Source organism: Prionailurus bengalensis, chromosome B3 (assembly GCF_016509475.1).
Source record: "Prionailurus bengalensis isolate Pbe53 chromosome B3, Fcat_Pben_1.1_paternal_pri, whole genome shotgun sequence".
NCBI lineage: Eukaryota > Metazoa > Chordata > Mammalia > Carnivora > Felidae > Prionailurus > Prionailurus bengalensis.
In genome coordinates this window covers 147416002-147441230 of record NC_057355.1, presented here as the reverse complement: position 1 = coordinate 147441230, position 25229 = coordinate 147416002, and the positions used below count along the sequence as shown (strand labels likewise).

The window sequence follows — 25229 nt, the reverse complement described above, 5'->3', positions numbered from 1 at the left end:
ACCACACCCTTCCCCATCCAAGCCACCACACTTCCAGGCTGGGTCCTGAAGGCCCACCTTGCCTCTGCCTACTCCCCAGCTCCTGCACTCCTAGAGAGGACCGTCCTCCCGTCACCTGCCCCCTTTCCCCCATGTGCCATGCCCTTGGCTCTCTGTCCCAAGGCAGACCCCGCCCTGATGGATGGAGGCATCTCCTGGCTCTAGTGCCCACTGCTGACATTTCTGGGGACCAGGACCCCAAACCCAGGATGCTTCCCATGCTCCCACCTCCACCTGCTCCGGTCCCTGTCTCAGCTGCCTTTTCCACCTCGGTGCTGGCACCACGGCCCACAATGGAGCTGCCTGCCTCCCCACCCACCTCTACCAGCCTTGGGACTAGGACCCCACTCCCACCAGAAGCCAGCCCGCGGGTGTGGGGACCGTCTGTGGAAGGGACAAGGGATTACAGTCCCGACGTACGTCCATCCCCCAACCAGAGGCACGGCGGGTCCCCCAACCCTCAAACCTTTATTGACGGCAATCTCAGCAGTTACATGTGAGCCGCGTGAGGGTGTCAGGCAGGCACTGCAAGGCGGTGGGGGCGATGGGCAGAGGGCTCCTGGCAGGGACGCCCTGGGTCCGCCCTGGGAACACCGTGAAGAGCGGGGCAGCGTCACCGGCGAGGGGAGCAGAAATAACACTGTGAGGCAGGCCTGGGGCAGTAGGAGGGGGAGAGCGGGACGCCCACCTCAGACAGACCCACGGAGGGCCAGGAGACACGCGGGGCCATGTGGGACCACGTGGACGCAAAAGGGGACCACGGGCAGGGGAGAGAAACGGGGATAGGCAGGCGGGCCTCCTCCCGCACAACACCAGGGCCCTGGACGTGCAGGGGGAGGACCGGACGGCTGGCCGCTCTCCCCCCTAGGGCCAAGCAGTAGGCTCTGGAGCAGGGCCGGCAGAGGAGAAGGCCCCGGCTCCTTGGACGGGCTGCATCCCTAGGGCTGAGCTTTGCCCTCTGGGTCTCTGTCATAGATGTAGCTGCCCACCGCTCCGGTATTCACTCCTGCAGAAAAGGGCACAAAGGCGGTAGGGAGGAGTGGGGAGGAGGGCACCAGGATCCCAGGCCTCCTGGCGGCACTCACCTTTCGGTCCAAAGAGTATTCCGTAGCAGGGCTTGTGGCAATAGGGCTGGCCATCGTGCTGGGGGCGGAACAGGCACAGAGCTGAGATTTCTGCCTTCCTCTCCCCACACCCTCACCTGGCTTCCTGGTTGTCCACACACCCCCGCCCTCCCTTACAGCCTTCAAGGACCCCAAAGCCATGCCAGGTTCCACTCACCTGATGGATGGGGGGATGGCCGGGAGGATGCCTGGGAGCATCCGTGCACCCGTAGGCCTCCACTCTGGCCACCGGGGGATAGCACCCACCGCTGGCTCACCCCCAACCCCACCCCCAGGCCACCCCGGGCGTCACCTCCATGTGCCGCCCACCTCCGCAAACACGCCCCCCCACCCTCCGCAAACACGCCCCCCCACCCTCCGCAGGCCCACCCCCCACCACTGCAGGCTCACCCCCTCTTCTCCGCAAACCCGCCCCCCCCACCTCCGCAGGCCTGCCCCCCCACCTCGGCAGGCCCGCCCCCACCTCCGCAAACCCGCCCCCACCTCCGCAAACCCGCCCCCCACCTCCGCAGGCCCTACCCCCTCACCTCCGCGTGCCCGCCTGGAGTTAGCGTCTTCCCACAGCGCTCACAGCGCAGGCACGGGCGGTGCCAGTCCTTGCCCAGAGAGGTCACCTTCTCGGCTGGGAGGGGAGACAGACGGTGATGCTGAGGGGCCCTCCTCGGGCACCCCCCCAGAGGCTGCTGCCGGCGCTCTCACTCACCAAAGTAGACCCTCTTGTTGCAGCGAGGACACACGTTGGGCTCCCCCGTGAACGTGGTGACGCTGGAGGCTGAGGGAAGGAGGAGTCAGGGCAGGGCACGGCCTGGCCGCTGGGACACCCCTCCGCCCGGACACGGAGCCCAGCCCACCTTTGCTGGGCCCCCTCGGGGGGCCGCTGGCCTTGCGCTCCTCAGCCCGGACCACGGGCACCTCGATGGGGCCGGTGACCTGGGGGCCCTCGGCAGAGGGTTTCTCGTAGATGTAGGAGCCGGCCCCTCCGATATTCACCCCTGCGGAGTGGCAGACACTGTAGGGCGAGTGGCCTCGCCCACCCCCAGCCCCCACACCCCACTGCACTTCTCTCCACAGCCCACTCTGTGGGGTCGGGACCCCCCCCCCCCACCACCACCAGAGGGTGCCAGCCGGCTGGGGCAGACTTCTGGGAGGGGCATGGGGGACGCTAGAATCACCAGGATGGAAGAGACTGTCCGGGGAGGGCCCAGAATGGGCAAGGGGAGAAGGGGGCCAGGGGACCCCGGGGCTGCTGGTGTCTTCCGGGCCCAAGTCTGTGCCGCCCCTTCCGGGGCCAGAACGGCTCCCAGGCTGGGGGCGGGGACCCAAGCTCACCTTTGGGTCCGAACAGCGTGGCATAGCAGGGCTTGTGGCAGAACGGCCTCCCGTCGTGCTAGGCAGAGGGGTGTGGGTGAGGGCTGGCACCCGCCCACGGCCCAGGCTTGCCTCCCACCCCCGCCCGGCCCCGGGGAAGGGGGCTCACCTCAGCGTGGCCCCCGGGGGTCAGTGTCTTGCTGCAGCGCTCACACTTGAGACAGAACTTGTGCCAGTCCTTGCCCAGAGAGCTCACCTTCTCAGCTGGGGGCAGGACGGGAGGTCAGCGCCAGCGGCCAGGGCCCTGGCGTGGGCAGACTCCTCAGCCCTCCCTCCAGCCCCACAAGGAACCTCCGAGCCCCCACCACACGCCGGAACCACCTTCTGCCCCTCAGAGCCCCTGCTGGGTCCCTCTCGGTCACCCTCACACCCCTGGGAACCCTCTCAACGACGCACCTGCCCCTCCCTCAGACGCTGGCCTCACACTCATATGCCTTTCCATCCCTCACAGACTCCTGAACGCTCCCAATTGGGCCCTGAAGGGGTGGGCAGAGCCCCCTGCGGAGGGGCCAACCCCAGCCTCCGGACCCTCCATGGCTGTGGACCCTCCATGGCTGTGCCGCGCCCCCTGCACCCCATGGGACAGAATGCCTACCTGTCTATATTTGGTTTCCCCATGATAAGGCACTGCCTCCAGCTGCTGCTTCCACACTCAAGGTCAGAGACCAGTTGCTAAGGGCCCAGTCACCCCCACCCCACCCCCTGCCCACTGGGCCACCTCCTAAAGGCCGGAAGTGTGGGGGGCCTCCCCAGGAGAGCGCAGCAGGAAAAGGGTGGTGGAGGAGAGGGCAGGAAGAAAGGCTGGAGCCAAGCCGGAATTCCGAAGGGAAGGGAAGGGAAGGGAAGGGAAGGGGTCTGAGCAGAAGCATGGAGGGCAGGCGGTGAGGGGGGGGTGGTGGGGAGGGTGGGGCGGAGGTCAGGCGGACCGGGCCTCTGCCACGCTGGCCGAGCCCCAGGACCAACGGATCTTTTGGCCCCCTCGCAGCGAGGTTGCTGTGCAGGCCAGGCCTCCCCCAGGGCCCTGGCAGAGTGAAGAGAGAGAGGGCCCGGCCGGGTCACTCCCCACACCCAGAGGCCCATGGGTGCTGCTGCTGGTGGCCCAGGTTTGGGGCCCTGGGTGCTGGCTCCCCGTAGCCCTGGCAGGACCTGCTGGACCGCCGCCCACACCCACCCCTTCCTGGAGGCAGCTGGGGCTTGGATCCCGACGGCCACTCTACCCGAGGATGCTGGGACAGGCTGGCCAGCCACCCCTCCCGTGTCCATGCTGGGGCAGTCGGGTGCCACGCCAGCCCGGCACCGTCTCCCAGTCCTCCTGCTGGCCAGCAGCGGCCGTGGCAGCTGCACTCAGGGCTGCCAAAGCCACGCCGCACAGGCCAGCACTAGCATATGGCTATGCGGGGGCAGGGGAATGACCCTCAGACCCCACTGGGCGGGGAGATGGCCACATACTGCCAACCCCGTTGGGAAGACAGAATTGATCGGGTCTCTTGGCATGGAAGGGACCGGGCTCCCCACGGGCAGCACCATCGTTAAGGACACAAAGGCAAAGCATTCTGAGGCCACTCTGGGGTGTCGTGGCCCAGGTCTCACTCTGCTTAAGGGTGTGGGCTGCTGGGGCAGGGGTGGGGTGGGGCGCCTGACTGGGGGATGGGCAGGATCCCAGGCCAAAGGCCCCCCTCCTTCCACCAGCGCCTCCCGCCCAGGACAGAAGCCAGGCGGGTCTGAGCAGCCTTTGTTTTCTGCTGGGAGCCAGTGGCCGCCCAGGCAGGCAGGCAGAGACGCTTTCGCGGCCATCCACAGAACTGTCTGCCCCAGCCCTGGAGAGCCCTGAGCTGGCCTGGTCGGGGCCAAGTAGTGGGCAGCGGGCCTGGCAGGAGGACCCCAGGGCTGTCCCCCACCGTGAGCCTTACGGGGATGAGCCCCCTCTGGGATGGGGACGGAGGACTGGGCCAGCTACTGGGGAGTCGGCCGGAAGCCCCTGGGCTCCCAGCCAGGCCAGAAGCACTCCAGGCCAAATCCGGTCCCTCCCCTCTGGGAAGAGCAAACAACCATCCACCTCCCTCAGCGGGGAAGCCAAGTGGCTTCCTTCACCTTGGCCCGTCCACATTCCAGACCCCGACCACTGTCCCCACAATGACCAGGGAAGGGCCCCCTGTCTGTGGCTCCAGGAGGGTGTTAGCGGAAGGATCCGGGGGCAGGGACTTTGCCACCCTGGCAAAGTCGGGACAGGATCAGCCAAGAGAAGAGAGAGTGGCTGAGTAAGCCAGACAGGCGGGTGTGATCGCCAGAGAGTGGGTGAGCGCCAGGGGCTGCCGCATACCCTGGGGGGCCATCCTGGCGGAGACCCGCCACACCCTCCCGTCGTCTAGGGCTCTTCTGACCTTGAGGAGGCAGGGGCACTTGGCCACCTGGGCTCCAGTGTCCTCTCGTGCTTGTGGGGACCCGTTTGTCATCCCACTTCACGCGCAGCAAAGTCCTGAGGGAACTCGCGCCAAGGGAGGGAGCACGTTGGGACACGCAGGAGTTGGGAGGCCAAGGTCGCCCCCGCGTGGACCGAGTCCAGACAGAGCCCATATCTGACCCGGGCCCGCTGTGGTCAGAGGTCGAGGTGGAGGTTGGGGGGTGGTCACTGCTGGGGGCCAGCCACGTGTCCACGGGAAGGGCCGTGAAAGGCAGGAGCGCACGGGAGGCTCCCAGAGCGTGCGCCCCGCCGACCCCGACCCCGCCCCGCTCGGCGCCCGCGAACCCCGAACGTCCCCCCACAGCCCGGCCTCATCCTGGGAGGATCACGCACTCCCGCGGGGCCCACCGGCCGCTGCGGGGTTCGGGCGTGGCTGCCCCCACCTCGTCCAGCTCCACCCTCCGGCCGCACCCGCGTGGGCAGCGCGCCTAGCCGGCCTCGGGGCCGCGCATCCCGGGGCCGCGCATCCCGAGGCGGGGCGCGCAGCCCGGGGCTGACCGCGAAGTGCGGCGGGCGCTGGTCCGGCCCAGCACTCACCGAAGTACACCGTCTTGTCGCACTTGGGACACTTGGAGGCCATGGTCGGTGCGCCCGTCGGCCCTCAGCCCGCGCCCTCTCCGCGCCGCCGCCACCGCGCCGCCGCCCCGCCCCGCCCGCCGGCTGCCCGCGCACCCATTGGCTCCGCGGCCGGGGCGGGGCCTCGGGAGCCCGCTCCCCGGGTCCGGCGGGGGGCGCCGCGGGGGCGGGGGCGCACCTGCCGGGGCCGCGAGGGCGGCCAGACCCGCCCGGCGCCCCGACGCCGGTGCCTCGCTCGTGTCCATGGCAACGCCGGGGCAGGGGCGGGGCGGGCGGGGGTCCGTAGCCCCCTCGGCTCGGGGGCATTCCTGGCTGTTTAGGGCCTCGGCCCGGAAGGCCGGCCCCTGGACACGCAGACGGATGGCGGCCCTCGGCGCCGGGTGCTCCCCCCCCCCGTCCCGCCCCCGGAGGACCCCACCCACCCCGCCGCGCGCCCCCCGCCCCGAGTCCCTTTGTTGCTCGGTTTCTATAGCGATGGCCGCGCGGCGGGATCGGAGCCGGCTCCCCCGCGGGGCGCGGCCACCTGGCCGGGCCCTGGTCCTGCCCCGCCGCCCGCCCCCGCCTGACACCGTCGACGGTGCTGAAGCTCAGTGGGTGGAAGGCAGGGCGCCCGACGCTTCCAAAAACAGCGGGAGAGAAACTGCTGGAAGCGAAAGAGGGGGAGGGCGCCGGGCAGCAGGGGACCTGGGCGTGCTGCCGGCTTGGGAGGCACTCTCCCCAGGCTCTCCACCCAGGGGCAGTAGAAATGGGAGAGAAGAGGGGTGACCCCCCGGCGTGCTCTCCGTGCAGGTGCCCGGCGGGCTGGCACTGCCATCCGCCTGCGCCCCCACCACCGCTGCAGGATGCCTCCTGCATCCCTCCTCTGGACCCACTAGCTCCGTGCCCAGGGGCCTCTGACCTCCAGCCTCCTGGCCCCAAAGCCGGAGAGCTAGGGATCCCCTCAAGGTCCCCCTCCCAACAGGGGCCTGCCTGATCCCTCCCAACCCTCCTTGCCCCCATCATGGAGTCTGAAAAACCGGGTCCTACCCTTCCCGTGGGGCGCAGGAGGACCCCCTGGTCTCCTCCCTTGGGGCTCTACCTCCCAATAAGCCCTTCCCTGGGCCTCCAGCCTGGCAAATGGACAGAACCCCAAGCCCAAATGACCCCATCCAGTCTGGGCAGCTCCCTCCAGGCCCCTGGGCCCCCCACTGTGTATCTTGGAGGTTCTGTGCTGGACACCAAGGTCTGCCTCCCCCCCACCCCCCCATCCTCTGCCGGATGCACCCGCCGGGCCCCTGGTGCCAGGCGTATTTGCACACTAGAGGAGTGAGCAAGCCAGTGTCCCATGGCCCTTAGAACCAGGCCCTCCAGAACCCGGACTTTCATGGCAGTCCTGCCTTGGCCAGCTCCTGCCCTCCCCTCCCCGCCCATGCCCTGCACTCACACTCTATCCACTGCTGTTACTGTGAGGACAGCAGCCTAGAAACATGTGGTCCCAAGCCTGACTGACCAGCCTGACCAGCCCCTTTCCCGTCTGCACCCTGACTCTGGCCTCTTGCCAGGCAAGGCAGGCAAGGGGGGTGGGGAGGCCTCCGCGGTCCTCTTCCCGATAGGGTGGCCCGCGATGGGGCTCCCCACAGGTCAGGCATTCACAGTCCCCTGCTTGCTGAGGCTCAGCATCAGGTATCAGGTGTCTTCTGTAAGGAGGCTGTGTGGGAGGGGCCCAGCCCTGCCTGGAGAGTGAGGAGGCATAGCAAAGGAAACTATGTTGGAACTGGCCAGCCACCCCAGGGCGGGGCGGGGGGGGGGGGGAGGGGGGCAGGTTGGGGGACAGGTGCCCCGCACCCAACTACAGTCCTGGGCCTGACCGGAGGCTCCCTGATGTGACGGGGTTATTCTGGGTCGATGGACACCGAACAGCAGTGTCCACCTCTGAGACCACAGAAGGCTACAGATGGGGGCAGGGACCGGGCAGTGGGATGGATGAGGACAGTGGGATGGATGAGGGTGTCCAGGAAAGCAGCTAGCCAGCCAGGCGTGAGCGCAGGTCCCTCCCCCGGGGCCACAGTGGCACGGCGTCCTGGCAACGTTGGCAAATAGCACCCGGGGGACATCTTGGCTCTGCTGTGGGGACCTCGGGGCTGGGCTCGGTGGTAGGTGGCAGGAAGCCCGGGAAGGACAGGGGGCTTGGAGGTGTGCAGGCCGGGGCCCCCATGGGGACGACTCCTGCTCGCCTGAAATGCCCACCCCCCGTCTGAGGAGGAGGGAAGGGGGCCTCAGGAAGCTCCCTGCCCCTTCCTCAGACCCCCAGGTTGGGAAGAGGCTCCCAGGAAGCTCAGTTTTGTCAGCCTGGCGCCCGCCAGAGATGCCACATCTGAGTCTCGGAGCGGGCAGGGCAGGGGCGCCAGGCTGCGGATTGAAGTGGCTGGGTGGGGCCACTTCTTCAACACCCCGGCCTGTCACCTTACAGGGCCCCATCACGGGCTCGAGGTGGGCAGCCAGGACTCCCTTATCTGTCTCCCGCGGGGGAGCACAAGTAGTTTCTATTTGAATTCCTGGCTGAGATGTGCACCCTGTCACAGCAGGGCTGGGAGAGCAGGAGGCGGGGCTCCGGGAGGAAGGAGGTGGGAGCCCCGCCCCAGGAGGGCCCAGCTCACCCTTCTCCGGGCCAGCTGGGGTGGCAGAGAGGTGTCCCCCTCCCCACCAGACCCCTCTCCTCAGTGGTTAGACAGCTCGCACCTGTCTTGCTGGCCTGCAAAGGTGGGTGCCGAAGAATGGCCACAGGTAGAATTTCTGAAAACGACGTACTTGCTGAAATCTGAGCAAATTCTCACTCTGGAAACTCCACACCTGCTGGGGGCTGACCCTGCAGGTCTGGGCAGAAATCCTCAGACAGCTGGGGCAGGGCTCTGCCAGGAGAGGGCGGTGGGCTGGCCTGACCCAGCTGTGCTGGCTTGCCCTGCTGGGAGGGGAGCCATTCGGCCACGGGAGCCAGGCACCTGCCAGTCTGGGTCCAAGGCCAGGTCCAGGCCACTCCCTGCCTCAGCCAGACATGGTTGTGGCGGGGGGGGGGGGGGGGGTCTCAGCTCCTCCATGGGAAACAGGGGGTCACTGGGCCAGGCCCTGCAGGAGACAGGTGTGGGGGTAGAGGTGAGGGAAGGACAAAACCCCAGCCCAGCCTGGAGGCCAGGAAAGCCAGGGGTCACATGCTGCTTGCTGGGGCTTTTTCTCAAGGGTCCTCCTGCCTATGGACGGTATCTCTGGCCTTGAGGTGCCCACTTGCCTGGCACACTGCCAGGCCACCCTTGACCCAACCCTGGTAAGTGAGCTGTGCCCTGGGGTGCTGGGGGGGACGGGACAGCCCCAAGGCTCAAGGCAAGGAGAGGGACAGGGGACAAAAGACACGGGAAGGGCCAGTTGGTTTTTTCTTTTTATAACTTTTTTTTTCTTTGTTTTTTTTTAATATGAAAATTACTTGAAAAGACCAGGGGCCAACCCCACCAGGCAGCTCGGCGGCCGCTGGCCATGCCGATCCTAACATTCCAGATGTAAGTTTACAGAGCTTAAGTTCATCTACAAAAAAAGTAATAAAAATAAAATTTAAAATGGCACCTTCAACAGAACACAACAAAACTTGCGGCCGCACGCGAGGCCCACAGGGTGGTGCGGGCTCCCGGCGGCTCCTCAGCTCCGCTCCGGCCAAAAAGTAAACACAAAGCTAAAAACGACTCCCGGGCTTTCTGGGAGTAAGTGAAAGGGCACTTGCCCCTGAGGCGCCCGGAGGAGCAGTTTCTCTGCAGGGGGGGGGGGGGGGCGGGAGGGGAGCACTACCAAAACCGGGCAGGGGCGGGCGGGCGGGCGGGGGCGCGGGCTGTGGTCGGAGTGGCCTCGCCGGGCAGCGGGGCACCTAGTCCTCGATGACGATGGGCTCGTCATTGACAGGGGCCGGTGGGGGCGGCCGCAGGGGCAGGGCCTGGCTCTGGCGCAGGGCGATGGGCTTGTAGGGCCTACGGGCGGCACGCTTGGTCTCCGAGGACGATAGCAGCTTGCGGATCTTCCTGTGAACGCAGCGACGCCAGCAGGTGACCAGGGAGCGGAGGCCCCCTGCCCCCCTAGCCTCCGGGGAGGCCCCCCTGGATGCCCCACTCCGCCACCCTCGGGGAGGCAACCCGGCCCCCTCCCAGCCTCAGGGAGGTCCCCTGGACCCCCCACGCTGCCAGCCTCGGGGAGGCCCCCACCTGGTTTCCTCGGTGGCCATGTAGAACACATCGTCAGGAGCATCGATCCAGTTCATCCTCCGCCGCTTGACAGGGGGCAGGGAGCCCCCCCGGATCAGGCGCACTTTGGTGGGGTAGGACTTCCCATTGAGCAGGAGGTTCCGGCTTGGTCCCTGTGGCAAGGGGAGGCCTGAGGACGACGCCCTGGGGGCCTCCACGCTGCACCGCGAAACCCCCAAGGCAGCAGTCCCAGCAGGAGGCATGCAGGCCTGGCCCTCTGGGCAGGCACTGAGGGCCAGGGGCACCCTGGAGCCGGCCCCCTCCCGGTCCCGCTGAGCCTCCCTGATGCTCCTGACACAGGGCCCGACGGGGCCACCCAGGCCTCCCCGCCACCAGCCCAGGGAGCTGTGCGCGGACACACGTTGTGCTTGCGCACTGGGGCGGGGGGGTCCTGCCAGGGCGGGGACGGGGGCGGGGGCAGGGGCAGGGGTCCCGCTGGGGCCCGGCCTTGCTCTTACCATGTGCCTGGTCTGCCCGTGGTTCGCCAGACCTGACAACGGGGAGAAGAGAACGTGAGCCCCCTCAGCCAAAGGGCGGGAAACCTGGGGCCACGTCCTCCCATGGTCCCAGCCTAGCCCAAGCAGCCCCCACACGATCCCACAGTTCTTGGGGGCTCTGAGGGCCACCTCTGGCCCAGCCAGTGAGGGCGGCACTGGCCTGGGCTCTAGGCGGAAGGCCAGGAGTCTCGGTTCTGACGGCACAGTCCCTGACACGCGGGCTGCCTGCCCTGGATGGGGCCAAGACGGTGGGAGCCTGGTTTACATGGCAGCCAGGCGACGCCTAGCACAGTGATAAAACACAGCGGCACCAGGACCCCCTCTCCAAGGCGGCCTCTCCTCGGGCCCCACTGGGCTTCTTCCCCAGGGGCTCCAAGCATCCCTCGCCGACCCTGGGGCTAGCTGCCCTGGAGGAGCAGACGGGAGCTTCTAGCAGTGGCCAGGACACAGGCGCTTCCACCCCACGGGCTGAGGGTCTGGAGCTGCAGGCCTTGGCCCGTGACTTGGAGAAGTCACCGTCCTAGGTCACGGTCCCCCCAGATCCCTGCCACGGGCACGCGAGGCTCCCGACTTGTGAATGCATGCCGGTGAAGACCGGGGCAGAGAAGCCGGGTGAGCCCAGGCCTGCCACTGTCTCCCCTGCTCCACCTGTGCCAGTGAGCGTGCACACGGACGTGAGTGTGCCCGTGTGTGAGCGAGTCCTGCCAGAGGCCCCCCAGAACCAGCTCTTCCCAGATATGCTTCTTGGCCAAGGTCCATTTCCCGAGCGGCTGCCCGGCCCGCCCCCCTGCAAACCCCCTCGTCGCTGGGGGAGCCCTAGGCAGGGCAGAGGGAGGGGCTCCGGCACATGGCCTGCAGCCCCGAGACCCAGCACTACTTACCCAGGTAAGTGCCTATCAGAGCGATGGGCGCGGAGGGAAGAGAACACACGGTTAGCGTTAGTTAGACAATGAGCGTGTGCGCTGCCGGGGGGCCGAGGGCGGTGGGTGCAGAGCGCATGTGCCTGGTGGGCTGGGTTAGTGAGTTAAGGCCCCAAGGGCACCCGAGTCCAGGCCCTGGCCCAGAGCTCAGCTCATGCCTGCCCAACAGTCTGGCAATGCCCCTGGGCCTAGGCTGCCCGGTGGTGCCTCAGGTGGCCAGCCTGTGGTCTCCTGGGCAGGGGGCACCCCCGACCACACCACCACACGCTAAGACTGGGGGAGACACAGAAGCACACCGATTTGGATAAACCGATACAAGTAATTAACTTTATCCACCCTGCTCGTGAAGCGCTTTTTAAAAAGGGAGCCCCAAAGACGCCCGCTGACTTCTGTGGAATGAGATCATTCACGGGTATCTAGCAGAGAGCAAGCCGGCCAGCCCCCACTGCGGAGACGGGCACGGGGTGGGGGCTGGCCGCCGAGAGAAGGGTGGGCGGGCCAGGAGTGACGGCAGGGGCACCGGGGACCCAGGGCAGGCCACAGGGAGTGCAAGGACAGGAGCTGGCACCAGGGCCACCGGCTGACCCCACAGGACGCGCCTGCCGGGGCTCCTGGCGTGGCCGAGAGGCAAGGACAAGGCCGGGCTGGATGGGCGCCGCCTGCTGCCACCCACGGGTCCCCACGCCTGGCCCAGCACCGTGGCCGGCACCCCGAGAAGCAGCTCGTCGGTCCTGAGCCCGGGCAAGGGCTCCGGGCATGACCACGCTTGCCGGCCCACAGCGTGGAGTGCCCACGCCGAGACACCAATCCTCCCAAGATCGCCCCTCCTGGCCCCCCTCTGCCTCCCTCCCTCACGGATCCTGCTGAGGGCCAACCCTCCAGGGCCCAGCGGCCCCTCCCTGCCACCGTGGCCACCCCTCTCCCAGCACCTTCTTTGAGAGCAGCCGAAGAGACCGTGGGTGCCCCCTGCCCAGCTAAGGGAGCAAAGCAAGGCCCCGAGTCACTGGGGGAGCGACCACAGACGGGCCCGGACAACCCAGAGTCCTGCTCCCCCAGGCACTGCTAACCGGGGTGCTTGTGGTGGCAGGGTCTCAATGCACCTGCCCCTCCCGCCCCGCACCCCCCCCTCCGCCGACCTCAGTCCCCTTCCCCTGGGTGTCCCACCCCACTCGGGAGAGGGTGTCGCGGCCTCGGCTCTGGGACCCCTTCCCTTGGGGGCACCTCCCTGTGCCGTGTGGACCACGTGCAGCCCACAGCTCGGTCCTATCTGCCCCACTGGGGAGGCCAGGGTCCCAAAGCCCCCCACACAACCCCCCCCCCAAAACGGGCAGGGCGCACAAGAGGGTCGTAGGCACAGCACGGGCAGCCACGCGAGCTGAGGCTGACGGCATGCGGGCGGTCACAGCGCGATGGCAGACAGTACAGGCAGGCGGCGGGGGCGCCAGGGCCACACGAGAGGACAGTCCACTGACCGGGCACCGGGCCGGGAGGGAGGGGACGGCCCACCAGCCAGAGGCCCCGGGGCGGGAGGCGGCGTCTGGGCGAGTCGGGGGGGGGGGGGGGGGGGGGAGCACGGGGAGTGGGGTGCGGCCCAGCCCATGTGGACTGCCCCGCGGGCGTGCCCTGAGCCGCCCGCCGTGCACCATGCACGCGAGAGCACAGCAGCCGCGCCGCGGCCGCCCCGGGCCTTACCCCTACTGGGCATCAAGAGGCGCTTCTTCATGTTGCCTGCCAGCGCCCGGCGACGGGAGAGAGAGGGAGAGAGAACACGGTCAGCACGCAGGGGTGCGGCGGGGGCGGGGCCGGGCACCCCAGGGCCGGCAGGCCGCGCCGGCCGCCCCGCCGGGGACTCACCGTCCACCCCGTTGTGCTGCTCGTAGCTCCTCTTGCCCAAGATGGTGGGGGAGCCGTTGTTGATGACGGGGGCCGACTTGGCAGGGGTCAGGCCGCTGAGCACGCCGGACACGCTCTTCACGGGGTCGGGCTTGGGGGGGCGGGGGTGGGTCTCTGTCGGGAGCAACACGGGAGGGGCCCGGTCTGCGGGCAGCGAACGCACACGGCAGCACCCCTGGCCCATCCGGGCGGAGGACGACCACAGGGCCCACCGGGGGGACAACCCCCCATCCCACACCCCTGGGCGTCCCGCAAGCAGGGCTGGGCCCTGCGGGTCACTGGGTAACTGCCAGCAGCTCGCAGGCTCCAGACACAGGCCCGTAAACAAGCAGGCCCATCAGAGGCGTCCAGGTCCAGGCCACCGGAGCTGATGGCAGAGGGCTGGCCGCTGGCCAGGCGATGAATTAACAGCCGGGGATGGCCCAGCCAAAGGACACGCCCCACTGAGGGCTGGCCACGGCAGGCTCAGGCTCATACCTGCCAAGGCCTCCCAGCCCTTCATGGCTTTCAGGGGGGCTGAGGCCCAGCCCCAAGACCCAGACCCTAGACATCCGATGACGCCAAACGCTCTCGTGTCTACACGGGACACACTTAGCTCACGGTTCTGGAATGTCCTTCCCAGAAGGTCAGACACCTCCGTGCTGGGAGGGACTGACTCGTGACCCCGCCCCGAGCCCAGAGAGGTGGTTGGCTCTGTTCCCTCCTGCCCAAGCTCGCTGGCTGAGCCCCCAGGACAAGCCGCCTACGGCTGGCAGAGTGGTGGGCAAAGCGGAGGCAGAGGGCACTGGCCAAGGTGTTGAGGGTCCCCAGGCCACCAGAGCCCGCGCTGGGAGCTGCTGGCCAGGTGCTTCGGTTCAGCTCACCCCGCAGTGGGCCTTCCCTCAGGGACGGGCGGTGGAGAACCCTGGTGGGTGTCTGCAGGGGGCGTCTGTCCTGGGTGTGTCCAACCCAAACCCAGGACCCCCAGGCCCCTACAGGCTGCGGCAACACATAGGCAGCTCAGGGGCCTGGGCAGCGGTCGGGGGCTGTGGGAAGGCATGCCCCCTCCCCCACAGGCGGCCGCTGGCTGGCCTCGCTGGCCGTGCAGGGCTGGGGTAGGCTTACCTAGGTACCGGAGCACAGCTTCCAGAGGCTTCCGCACGGCCTGCTTCAGCACCAGTGGGCTCTGGGAGGCTTCGGGCAGCCGGGCTGTGCCTGTGTGTGGGGGCCCGGCATACGTGAGAGGGGCCCGGGGCCAGAGCTCCCAATGGGGCACCCCCAGAGCACCGGCACGCCCCTCCTGCGGGGACAGGGCACAGGGCACAGGGCACAGGGCTTGGGACGGAGGGGGAGGGCGCCACTCACACTCAGCCTTGATGGCCGCGCTGTTGATGGGCATGTAGGGGTGTCGGGCCGCGTGCCACGGGCGCAGGATCTCGCGGCACAGGCGCCGGGCGATGCGTGTGAGCTTGGTGGTGTGCAGGTAAAAGGCCTGTCTCGTCTTCATGGCGAACTTGGGGCTCCCGCTGCTCCGCGCTGGGATGCCATGGGGGCTCTGCGGAAGGGGGCGCGCCGCCCCGACACAGCGCCATGACCGCGGGCCGGGCGCACGGCCACGCGTGGGGGCGGGGAGGGGCGCCCACTTACCATGTTACTGCGGTTTGGTCCTGGCCTCTCTCCATCTAACCGGGTTGGCATTTTCAAGCCACCATATTTCTTCCAATATGTCCAGCAAGAGGCGCAGAGGCGACACTGCATGTTAGGGGGACCCCAAGAATACCACTGGTAAGACTGGGCGGCTACGAACAACAAAGTTGGAAATAGACGGGTCCTTAAGCAGAACCAGTGACGGCAGAGAGCATTCCACAGTGTCGCCCGCCCCCCGCCGAGCCGCCCCACCGACCCAAGACGAGGGCTTCCCCGGGCAGGGAGTGACCCCCGCCCCCCGCCCTGGCCAGGACCCCAGGACGGTGCAGGGCGCCCAGCGCTGGGGGTGGGCCCCGATGCCAGGCGGCGGGCACTTACTGTAACAGCTCTCGCAGGCTCGGCCGGCCCCAGGGCTCTGGCCTGGCGCCCCGGCCCCATTCACCACGCCTGCCTTGACGTTATTGACGCTGATCTGGTTCGGGTTTGGCTTGTTACTTAGGGTAAGGGAGAGAGGGAGGACGTCATGGGAGTGCCACGCCGCCTGTGTGCAGCTCCCCGGAAACTGAGGCTGTCAGGCACTGGCAGCCCCCGTCCACGCCCAGGGCAGGCGGCCTCTTGGCCACCAGAGCTGTGCTCAGCTCCAAGTGGAGCCCCAGACCGGGTGGGCTCGAGTCCTGGAGCCCGTGCCTCCTGAGAGCCGCTCCACACCCGCCCCAGCGGCCGAAGGGATGACAGGGGCCTGCCCAGTCTGCAGCCCCAAGGGTGGTGAGGACACGTGGACACGTGGACAGGTGGAGGGCGCACTCACTAGTTGGGAATATACACTTGCTTTAACTTGCTCTCCGCCTCCGCTGCTTTCAAGCGTTTCTGGAAACAGGAGCCACGTGTGAGGGGATGCAGGTGGGGGAGGGCAGCCCACTGGCCCCGTGTCCCCAGCCCCCAGCGTCCCCACGGGCACCCACCTGCTGCACGTATCTGTCGGTGGTCTTCCACATGTAGTAGTACTCGATGATGCTGGTGAGCGACTTCCATGGCAGCTGCACGAGAGGGCGGGGCGTGAGGCCGCAGAGGGCCCCTCCCCGGCCAGGGCCCCTCCCTACCCCCCACCCCCCCCACCCCCCGCCCTCGGAGTCCCTTTCCCCTGCACCCGCGGCCTAGCGGTGCCCCTCCCAAGGACTCCAAGTTCCCGAAGCGTCAGCAACACAACTCCCGAGTTCTGTTCGCACCACTGCTTCCGGCACCAGCTTTGAAGCCCAGGGGCTCCTGTCGGGCCAGCCCTTCCTGCTCTGCCTACGGAAACAGTGTCCTCTGAACGCAGAGGAAGCGTGTCCGTGGCATGGATTTAGCTACGAAACCCGTCTGTGCTGCGTCCGCTCAACCTGTCACGGAGGTGGCCGCGTGGTCTCTAAGTTGGGCCCCCCGTCCTGTGGCCGCCACGGGAGCCTGGCTGGGCGTTTTCTGTGGCCCCGTCTTCTAGCGGCTGCTATTTCCTGAGAGGGCCTTGCTCCCTGTATCTGGGACTCTGAGTTACTCCTGTCAGACTCTGGGCGAGTCAGGACAGCGGCTCTCCCCTCCGCTGGGCCCCTCCACCTTTGGCGGGTCCCTTCTGCCCTCCGGAGGCTTCCCGGAAGCCAGCCCACCTGTGACGCTAAATCAGATACTGGCCTGCCTGTGTGTCCCAGCCCCACCTGGAGGTCCTGCCGGCGACCCACTAGGTTCGCTGTGGTGGAGGCTGATCTCCTTTTAGATGAGTGTGTGTTTTCACAGGTCATAAGGGCGGGGAGGGGTCCCCGAGGGCACGGGCCCTGCTCGGACAGTCATTCCCAGGAGGGACACTCTCCAGGGACACGATACAAAGACGCCTAAAGACGAGCTCAGCTGGTTAACAGCAGCCAACAACTCACACGAGCACAGAGGTCAGTGCCGGGAGCCCGGAGTGACGCCCAGCGTGATGCCCAGCGCCGCTGACCTTGGACCTGGCAGCAGGTGCAGCTCTTGGCCCCGCCTTCCGGGAGCCGCAAACACACGGTGGGGCCCTGGGGAGTGGGGCCCCGAGCCCACCATGTGGCACTCACAAAGTCTTGCTGAATGTCCGTGAAGTCCTTCCCGTACTTCTCCAGGGCCTCCTCGAAAAGGCTGGCCTCCGAGGCGGACCACTCTTCCATCTCGTCCCTGCAGAGCACGGGCCCGCCCTGTGGCACCAGCGCCGAGATGGCCTTGGCAACGTCGTACACGCTCTTGTGCAGCGTGTCCATGGCATGGAACTGTAGCAGGACACGCGGAGGTCACCCGGGTCGTGTCCCAGCTGCTGCGAGGACCCGCAGACGCCCCAGGCAGGGCTGGCCAGCCCACCCACCCGGGAAGAGATGAGGACAGTCGCAGGAGGCAGCGGGGGCGCAGGAGAGATGGAGGGGGGCTCGCTCCCACGCCTAGCCCGGTGGGCTCTCCGGGAGGGCACGGGATGGATGGACGACCCCAGCCTCATGGAGCCACCTGCCGGGAGCCCGGAGACAGCTGGCCCCGGCAACAACCGGACGGGGTCCTGTGCAGACGCCCCAGCATGCAGCCCCCTCACCAAGGTGATGTCCCGGGAGGCGGCCGCGGCGCTCATGTGCAGGCTGGGCTGTCGGACGGAGCTGCTACAGTCCAGAGCTCTTGCGAAGGTGCCCACAGAGCTGGGGGGGTGGGGGCAGGGAGACACTGACCACGGGAGCCCGACGTACAGAGGGCACCCTGGCCAAACGCGGAGCACACCAAGATAAGAGGACACGGCTGGCTAGGAGGCCCCAGGTACCAGGGACAGAGCCTGCCGCTGGCCACCACTGCCTGGGGCTCCACCTCCCCAGCTCACTGCAGGGCCCTCCCTCCACAGTGAAGGCGCAGGGTCCAGAGGAGACACATGGGAGCCTTCTGGGCGTGTGGCTACCTGTGTCCTCACAGGGCCTCCCCTCCCGCTGGCCCAGCCCCAGGGCTCCACCAGGGGGTCTGCTGGAGCAAAGGCTGCTTCTTGGAGCACTGCCTCCCTTGTGGCTCTAAGGCCCGGGTCTTAAGGGCCATGTCCTCCCTTCGCAGCTACCTCCCCCCCCCCCCCCCCCGTCTCCAGGACAACAGCCCACAGCCCATCCAGACACAGGCCTAGCAACTCCATCCAGTCCTTCAGTCCTGGGGACCAGCCCTGTCCATGCCTGGCCTGCAAGGCCCCGAGGTAAGCAGGCAGGTGCACGGGGCCAGCCCCTCAAAGCCAGAGCTGCCCCCAGGACCCTCAGGGCCCCCGCAGAAGCCCAGGCAGCCCCTAAGAGCAGCAGGGACGAGAAAGGCTGCCTGGACCTGTCTGGAACTGGGGAAGGGGGTGTCTCCACAAAGGGCCCAGGCAGCAGGGGCAGGGGAGCCGTTCAGCCCCTGTGCCTGGGGTCCAGGCAGAACCCCGACTGCCCCTGAGGCCCACTCACCGGGCCACCACCAGGAACTGGTCGATCTGCTTGTCTATGAGGGGGTTGTGGGCCTCCCACACCTTGGTCTCCAGTCGGGACTGGTCTCGGCCATCCTCCTCACCTACGAGAAACGCGTGATAGGCTGCCAGCAGGACCCTAAGAAGAGCCCATGGCTTGTAGCCTTTTGGAGCCAAGGGTCCTGGGGGATCAGCCTGCCGGCCACAGGGCCACACACACCCTTGCCTCTGCTGAGACTCGGGAGGGCTCATTGAGCCCGGGGTGCAAGGCTGCAGCACACGTTCACACTGCTGTCGGCCCAAACCTCCAGGTCTGCTCAGCACACAATGGGTTTTCACCTCTGCAAACACAGCGCATCCCAGCCCGGCTCTGGAGGAGGCTGAGGAGGCGCCTGGGGGCCGGGGGAGCGCCTGTGGCCCGAAGCAACCAGGTGTGGGGACAAGGCAGAGGAGGCTTGCTTTGGGTCTAATCAAGCTCCTGATCCCGAGACGCCACGGGGCCACACGGTCCACTCAATGGCCAGGTCGGGGGACTCTGACGTGGCCTCGTCCAGTGCTGGCGTCGGCCACCCAAGGGCCCCTCACAGTACCCAAAAGGCTGCATTTCAGTTTATCCTCCTTCTATGTGACCCCCTGCCCCCCTGGCCGCTCCCAACACTGCAGACTCCAGGGTCGGGGCGTCTCTGGGGGGCCGCGTCCTGTGTAGACGCGAGGGCAGAGCTCCCGAACCCAGCAGGCACAGCCGCTTCGCGGGAAGTACACTCACTCACGGAGAACAGAGCGGAGGCTGCGGGAGGCGCCCGGGAACAGCTGGCGTCCCAACGAGGCCAGCCCTTGTGGGTGAACACCTGACGGCCATTCCCGTCCGGCTCCCTGGCCGAGGCCACGTCCGCAACCAGCTCAGGCCCTCAGGCTGCACGCGTGCAGGAGACGCACTCGCTCCCCTTGACTGTGGCGGCAATGGGCTCCCTACCACGCGCAGGAGCCCTCGCGGGCACATCTCACGAAGTCGGTGCCCAGGGAGCCCACCGGGGAGCCTGGGTGAACAGGTGGCTGGGGCCCGCGGGCTGCTGTGAGGCACAGGCGGAGCACGGGTGGGATGTTCCTGACGTTGTAGGCAGTGCCCTTCCTAGGGGGACTCCCCTTGAGACACCCCCCCCTCCCCAATATCTGGGGTCCAACGCTTCCTGGCCTCCATGGTTTGAGGGCCACGACCTGCAACCAGCACCTGCTGGGTGCCACTGCACACCCGCGTTAGACTTTTAACGTGCTAGGGGAGAGCGTGTGCCTTCATTCACTCTGTGCCCGCCTCGCCGCAGCACCCAGGAGCTGGCGGGCGGGGGCCCCGTGCCGCTCGACCCAGGCCCGGCACCCCCGGGGCAGCCCTCACGGCCTTCTCGGGCCTGCGGGTCCGGGGCCGAGGTCGTCTCCTGCCCGGCACCCGGGTCACGGCCCAGGAAACTGAGGCTGGCTGACATTCGAGCCGCCCGCTCGGGGTCCTTCTCCAGTTACCACCAGACGCGGTGCCCTCAGCTGGGCCGGGGAGGCGGGACCCGGCAACAGCCGCGGTCAGGCTAGCAGACAGGGGCTGCCACGGGGACACCGTCACGTGGCAAGCAGCGGGACAGTGTGGGTGGGCAGGAGGTGGGGAGCGTGCGGCTCCGGGCAGCCCCCAGAAGCGGCCAAGGACCAGAGAGCGGGACACAGGGCAGAGGGCACCCGTGCGCTTCCCGGCGTAGGTCCCCCGCCACACGCCGCCTCACCTCCGACCGGCAGGGTCCTCCCGGACGCACCACCAGCCAAGGGGAAGCCAGCGTGCGAGCGTGTGTATGTGAGCGTGTATGCACGGATGTGTGTGCACGCGTCCACACGTGTCTGTGAGCACATGCGTGTGAGCATGCGTGTGCGTGTGTGTCGTACGTCACATGGGCATGTACGTGGGGGGCGGGGCGCGTATGCGCATAAAAGAAAAGAACACACGCGAGGCGAGACCAGACGTTTTTAAAAAACTAAATCAGGGGCGCCTGGGTGGCGCAGTCGGTTAAGTGTCCGACTTCAGCCAGGTCACGATCTCGCGGTCCGTGAGTTCGAGCCCCGCGTCGGGCTCTGGGCTGATGGCTCGGAGCCTGGAGCCTGTTTCCGACTCTGTGTCTCCCTCTCTCTCTGCCCCTCCCCCGTTCATGCTCTGTCTCTCTCTGTCCCCAAAATAAATAAACGTTAAAAAAATTTAAAAAAAAAAAAAAAAACTAAATCAGCCTCAGAGAAATAGCCCGTTACGTCCGCAGAGAGAGGTCCTGAGAGCAGCAGAGAGGGAAGGAGGAGAGAAAGGGGCCCGAGGACCCCAGACCCGCTGGCCCAACACACAGCTCGCTGCATACAGAGCACACACCGGTCCCGAGGAGCTCACTGAGGGCCGGGAGACCCAAGACCGCGCCTCGAGTCGGCGGGGGTGGGGGTGGGGGTGGGGACACAGGACCGAGGCCGGGCTGGCCCCACAGGAGGGGCTCAAGTGAGGAAAACCCCCAAGGAGATCATCACAGCCTACGGGCCCTGGGGTTAGCTGTCAGTCCGGTAGGGGCACCCGCGAGCAGGAGTGGGGCCGGGGAGGCCGACGGGGTGGTTCCCCAGTGGATGGCGGCCACGGGCGGCCCATTAGACTCAAGGGGCGCAGAGTACGCAGGGCTGCGTGGGCTCCACGCCCGTGAGGCCCAGCCACCAGCACCCTAGCCGCCCACAGCTGCTTCTCAGCCGCTAGCCAGACCTCCTGCCGAGACAGGACGCACAGCCCCTCTGGTCGCTGCGGGGCGCACGGAGTCCCGGAAGGCACTGCCCACCGGCAGAGGCAAGGTGAGCCAATTCATCCAACCAAGTTTTTTGGAAAAAAAGCTCCAAGAGCCGCGCAAAGGAAACGCAGCTGGTGCGCGGACGCCCTGCTGGCAGCCCAGAGCCCTACCTTCCTTCAGCAGGTCAGTGATGTCCGCCTGGTACCGGTTCCCCACACGGATCTCTCCCTTATCTGCCAGCAGGGTCTTCTGCTGGGGGTCGTAGACTAGAGAATAGAAGAAGAAATCCTGAAAAACAGCACACAAGACCGCGTCAGCAGGGCGCCAGAGAGGCCTCACCTGGAGGCCGCCGCCGCGGGGCCGTGAGGAAGCAGGACACACAAAACCCCACGCCGCACAGGCTGGCAGGCCGTGGCCAGGGAGCGTCCAGCCCAGTTCACGTGCAGCCGTCACCGCGGATGCACCACGGGGCCACAGAAGGTTCTGGACTCCGTGCCTAGGGCCGTGCTTCTCAGGAACCGCGCCGAGCCGCTTTGCTCATTTCCAGCGAGTTCAGAGGCCTGACCGGCCCACCCTCGGGGCTCACCCTGCGGTGTTCCGGTGACCCTCTGCTGCCCTAGGCCTCCAACTCTGTTGGGCCCCCTGTAGCCACCCTGCCTGCTCTACTTCCCTGACGCCTGAGGGGCCGTGTGCAGACAGAGCTCGTTTCTGCCACGGCTCAGCAGCCAGTCCTCACGCTTTTGAGGGCAACGTGCTCCCCAAGCAGGCGAGGGGACACCAGCAAAGGGCCAGGCCCCCGCCCCGGGGACACACGCGGGCCACAGCCCACAGCAGATCATCCTGTGAGACTCTGACACCACAGCTCCCTCCGGACAGCTCTCACCCGCCACCGGCTCCTGGCTCACTCAGCAGGACCGACCTGGGGCTTGTCCCCCTGGGCTGGTGGCTCCCTGCCCGCTCGGCAGGATTGACCTGGGGCCTTGTCCCCACCGTGGCTTCCCTGACTCCCGGCGAGGAGCCTGAGAGCGGCCGCACCACCGTCCTCGCGTCTGCACCCTGTCCCCCAGCCGCCGCAGACCTGAGCTCCCCAACGAGCCGGGCTCTGCATGGAGGGAAGGGACCAGGGCTGAGAACGAGCGGGTCGCCTCGGGCCAACCCCCTCACCTGCCCCAGGATCTCCTTGCACGGCCACCTGCCCCAACCTGTCCTTCTCAAGGCGTCCCAGCCCCTCCAGACCCCCTCTCCACGTCCTCAGTGCCGGCTCTTCCCAGGCCATGCAGCTCCCCAGGGACAAACCCGCTGTCTGGGAACATTTTCACCTGTCACAACTTGGGGGTGGCATCAGTGGGGACCATCCCACGAGCGCATGAGGTCCCCATGCATGTCTGTGGGACCAGGAGGCGGTCCCATGGCCCCAACTGCTGGCAACACTGACGATGCTGATATTACAGACTCAGGAACCCTTCCGTGGCCTGGCCGCCTTGGCTCCGGCTCGGCCCAGGGACGGTGTGAGCGGGTGGCCTGCAGGGGCACACACCCCTGGCTGAGCCCCCGCGGGGTGGCTGCGGGTTGGCAGGGGGCGGGGGCGGCCAGCCTCACCTCCCGCTCCAGGTAGGACTTGAGCGACTCCGTCTCGTTGAGCAGGGTGACGCTGCATTTCCCTCTGCAAGAGAAGGGCAGGCGTCAGAGGGGCAGGGTGGACCCCGGGCACCCGCCGGGCCGCTGGGTACCTGATGTGAGTGGCCGGCAGCGACTCCAGCTGCCGCGAGAGGAACAGCTCGCGGTGCCGCAGCTGGTGCTTGAGCTTCTCAGGCAGGTCCGCCGTTTCGGGGTTCTCCACCTCCTCCTCCGTCTCCCCTGAGGGGCGAGGGTTTCCCGTGAGCTCGCCGCCCCAGGGCCCCCAGCCCGGCACCCGCCCAGCCGGCTCGTGAGGACCCTCCCGCACAGGCAGCTCTCACCTTCCTCGCCGCTGTCGGCCCCCGGTCCGGTTCTATAGCAGACTGACAGAGCTACGTGGCAGACAGACAGACAGACAGACGGTACCCAGACGGCAGGTTAGCAACGGAGCACTGCTGGCCCACCCGGCCACCCACGGCCCAGGGCAGCCCCAGGTCAGGTCGGCAGTGCACCTGCTGTTCCCAGAGTGCTGACCCAGGCGCCCGCAGCCACCCCTCCGGAGCTGGCACATTGGTGCCCACAGGAAGCACACGGTACCAGGGGTCAGGGGACCTTGGAGACACGGTGGAAGTCTGGGGCGGTGCGGGGGACGAGGGGGCCGGGGCAGGGACACGCAGAGGTTGGCCACTCCACAGGGGCTGCTGCGCTCGGGCAACATCTGGGAACCCCATTCTCCATCCTGGGCCCTCCCTCCGCCCCCGCCCCCCACCCACCACAGCCCTCTGCTGCCCCCCTGTGGTGACTGAAGGGAGTCCCCAGCCTCCCCCCTCCCCGCCCCAGCCCCCCTGCCCAGCTCAGACAGAAGCCCGGGCTAGGGACACCAGGGGAGGTGGTCCTGTGTTTGCTCCAGGCGTGTGGGCCACCAGAGTCCGAGTGCCCACTACTGGCTTCGTCTTCCCCTGCCTGCCCCGCCCACTCCCGCAGACCCGCAGGCACAATGCACCCCCAGCCGGGGACATTGCCATTGTCCAGACACCCGCCAACCAGCCCACCTTATGCTCACGGCAGTCCTGTGATGGCACCGTGGGCCCAGGCAGCATGGCTAGGAACGGGGCCAGAGACCATCATCCTGGGACCCTCCCCACAGTGGCTGGGAGACCCCCACCCATCGTGGCCACCATCAGCAGTGGCAAGGAGGGGCCCTAGGAGTGGCCACGGCTTGGGCCACATCAGCACCTGAGGAGACGGGGAGAGAGCGAGCTTCCCACAGCCCCTGTGCTCCAAGCCTTCCTTCGCGCCTGGTGGACCCCTGGGTGTGGGTGGCACTGGGGCACTCGGTCTCGAGGAACCCAGGGGGTCAAGGTGGGGGAAGGCAGCCTGTGGTGCAGAAAACCCTGCTCTGGGATCCAGCGTGTCTTGGTCCCGGGCCGCGGCGGGGGCCGGCCCTCCAAGGCACAGGCAGGCCCTGCACTCCCACCGCACCCCTGGGGCTGACTCACACCCCGTGAGCCCCTGCAGCCTACTCTATCACCCGTGCCTGCCGTTCTCCCAGGACAGCAGGGTGCTGTCTCAGGACAGCCCTGTGCGTGCGGGCGTGTGCGTGTGTGTGAGCGTGTGTGCACGCGCAAGTCTCAGGGCAGGGGGCCGCGGCCACGTCCGCTATGGGCTGAGGAGGTTGCTGCGGTTCCCCACAAGGGGCAAGGGCTGAACAAAAGGTGGCTGGGAGACCTAAGGAAGGGCTTCACTGCTGCGGGGACGCCCACGTGGCCTGGGACACCTGGCCCATGCTGGGGGCTGGACGCCCTGGCAGTGGTGGGCAGGGCTTCTGTCTCAGGCCCCCAGACCCAGAAGAGACCCCGGCAGCTGACTGGCCATGTGGGCCAGGGGCCTGCCTGACCAAGCAGCGGGCCCCTTGGGTGTCTCCCTTTCACCAGAGGGGTCCCCGGGAAACCCCAGAGTATCCTCACACCCTCCCCTCGATGCTGGGCTGGGGCCTGGGCAGAAGGGTGGATCAGCCTCACCCTGGCCACAGCGAGCTCACGGAGGGACACACGAGCAGAGACAGCCCCATGCAACACGGTTCCCGGGAACACCACTGCAAGACAGAGCGGCCGGCACAAAGCACGGGGCTTCCCAGAAAGTACCAGCAGGGCCCTGCCCTGACAAGGCCATGCCACCGGCCTCACTGGGCCCCGTCACACATGACATGCACCCTGGGACAGCGCTCTGGGGAGCCTCGGAGGCCACTGCCCTCCCATCGTCCTGGCAACGGTGCCCCCCAGGTCCTTCCTAGAGCCCTCTTGGCCACCAGCTGACCTCTGGGGGGCCTGGCAGCAGGAAAGCCCGGCCCTGAGGCCACGGTGGGCCACCACGTACTGAGGGGGTGAGGACTGCGGTCGCTCTGGGCGAGGCAGCGGACACGGGTGAAGAGATCCTCCAGCATCAACACGCAAGTCAACAGTGACTCCACCCAACCTGGGCCACAGACACCGGGGTCTGGCCAGCCCACCCCTCAAAGTCCCTCCCACCCTGCGGCATGGAACAGAGACCACCATTGCTGATGCCTGTAGGGCCAGCAACCGAACAGACCCGTCCTCCGGACTGTGGGCCCGAGACCCCCG

General features: G+C 67.6%; 2 protein-coding genes across 6 annotated transcripts in view; both read right to left on the bottom strand.

Annotated features, from left to right (window-relative positions):
* Positions 1-488: 488 nt before the first annotated feature.
* On the bottom strand, positions 489-5655 carry CRIP2 (cysteine rich protein 2). 2 transcript variants are annotated; one of them, XM_043557135.1, is made up of 8 exons: positions 5530-5655; positions 2641-2735; positions 2493-2550; positions 2015-2155; positions 1867-1935; positions 1691-1785; positions 1125-1182; positions 489-1045 (listed from the first exon to the last, which is right to left on the bottom strand). In XM_043557135.1, the coding sequence occupies exons 1-8, from the start codon at positions 5570-5572 to the stop codon at positions 978-980; spliced, it is 627 nt and encodes a 208-aa protein (XP_043413070.1). In that variant the 5' UTR covers positions 5573-5655; the 3' UTR covers positions 489-977. The 2 variants fall into 2 exon arrangements, with proteins under 2 accessions (XP_043413070.1, XP_043413069.1); XM_043557134.1 differs by lacking the exon at positions 5530-5655 and adding an exon at positions 4913-5408.
* Positions 5656-8964: 3309 nt separating this feature from the next.
* The window catches only part of MTA1 (metastasis associated 1), a 34783-nt gene continuing 18518 nt past the window's right edge, over positions 8965-25229 (bottom strand). The window contains exons 4-22 of one of the 4 annotated variants that reach the window (XM_043557130.1): positions 22950-23000; positions 22722-22848; positions 22591-22654; positions 21162-21279; positions 18210-18312; positions 17336-17435; positions 16836-17024; positions 15723-15797; positions 15569-15627; positions 15139-15254; positions 14761-14912; positions 14479-14668; positions 14239-14328; positions 13096-13248; positions 12934-12969; positions 11203-11214; positions 10283-10314; positions 9786-9937; positions 8965-9605 (exon numbers count right to left, since the gene is read on the bottom strand). In XM_043557130.1, coding sequence (XP_043413065.1) covers positions 9455-9605; positions 9786-9937; positions 10283-10314; positions 11203-11214; positions 12934-12969; positions 13096-13248; positions 14239-14328; positions 14479-14668; positions 14761-14912; positions 15139-15254; positions 15569-15627; positions 15723-15797; positions 16836-17024; positions 17336-17435; positions 18210-18312; positions 21162-21279; positions 22591-22654; positions 22722-22848; positions 22950-23000 — 1970 coding nt within the window. In that variant the 3' untranslated portion in view covers positions 8965-9454. Of the gene's footprint in view, positions 9606-9785; positions 9938-10282; positions 10315-11202; positions 11215-12933; positions 12970-13095; positions 13249-14238; positions 14329-14478; positions 14669-14760; positions 14913-15138; positions 15255-15568; positions 15628-15722; positions 15798-16835; positions 17025-17335; positions 17436-18209; positions 18313-21161; positions 21280-22590; positions 22655-22721; positions 22849-22949; positions 23001-25229 lie in introns of those variants that run through there. The other 3 variants (XM_043557131.1, XM_043557132.1, XM_043557133.1) reach the window with 3 other exon arrangements.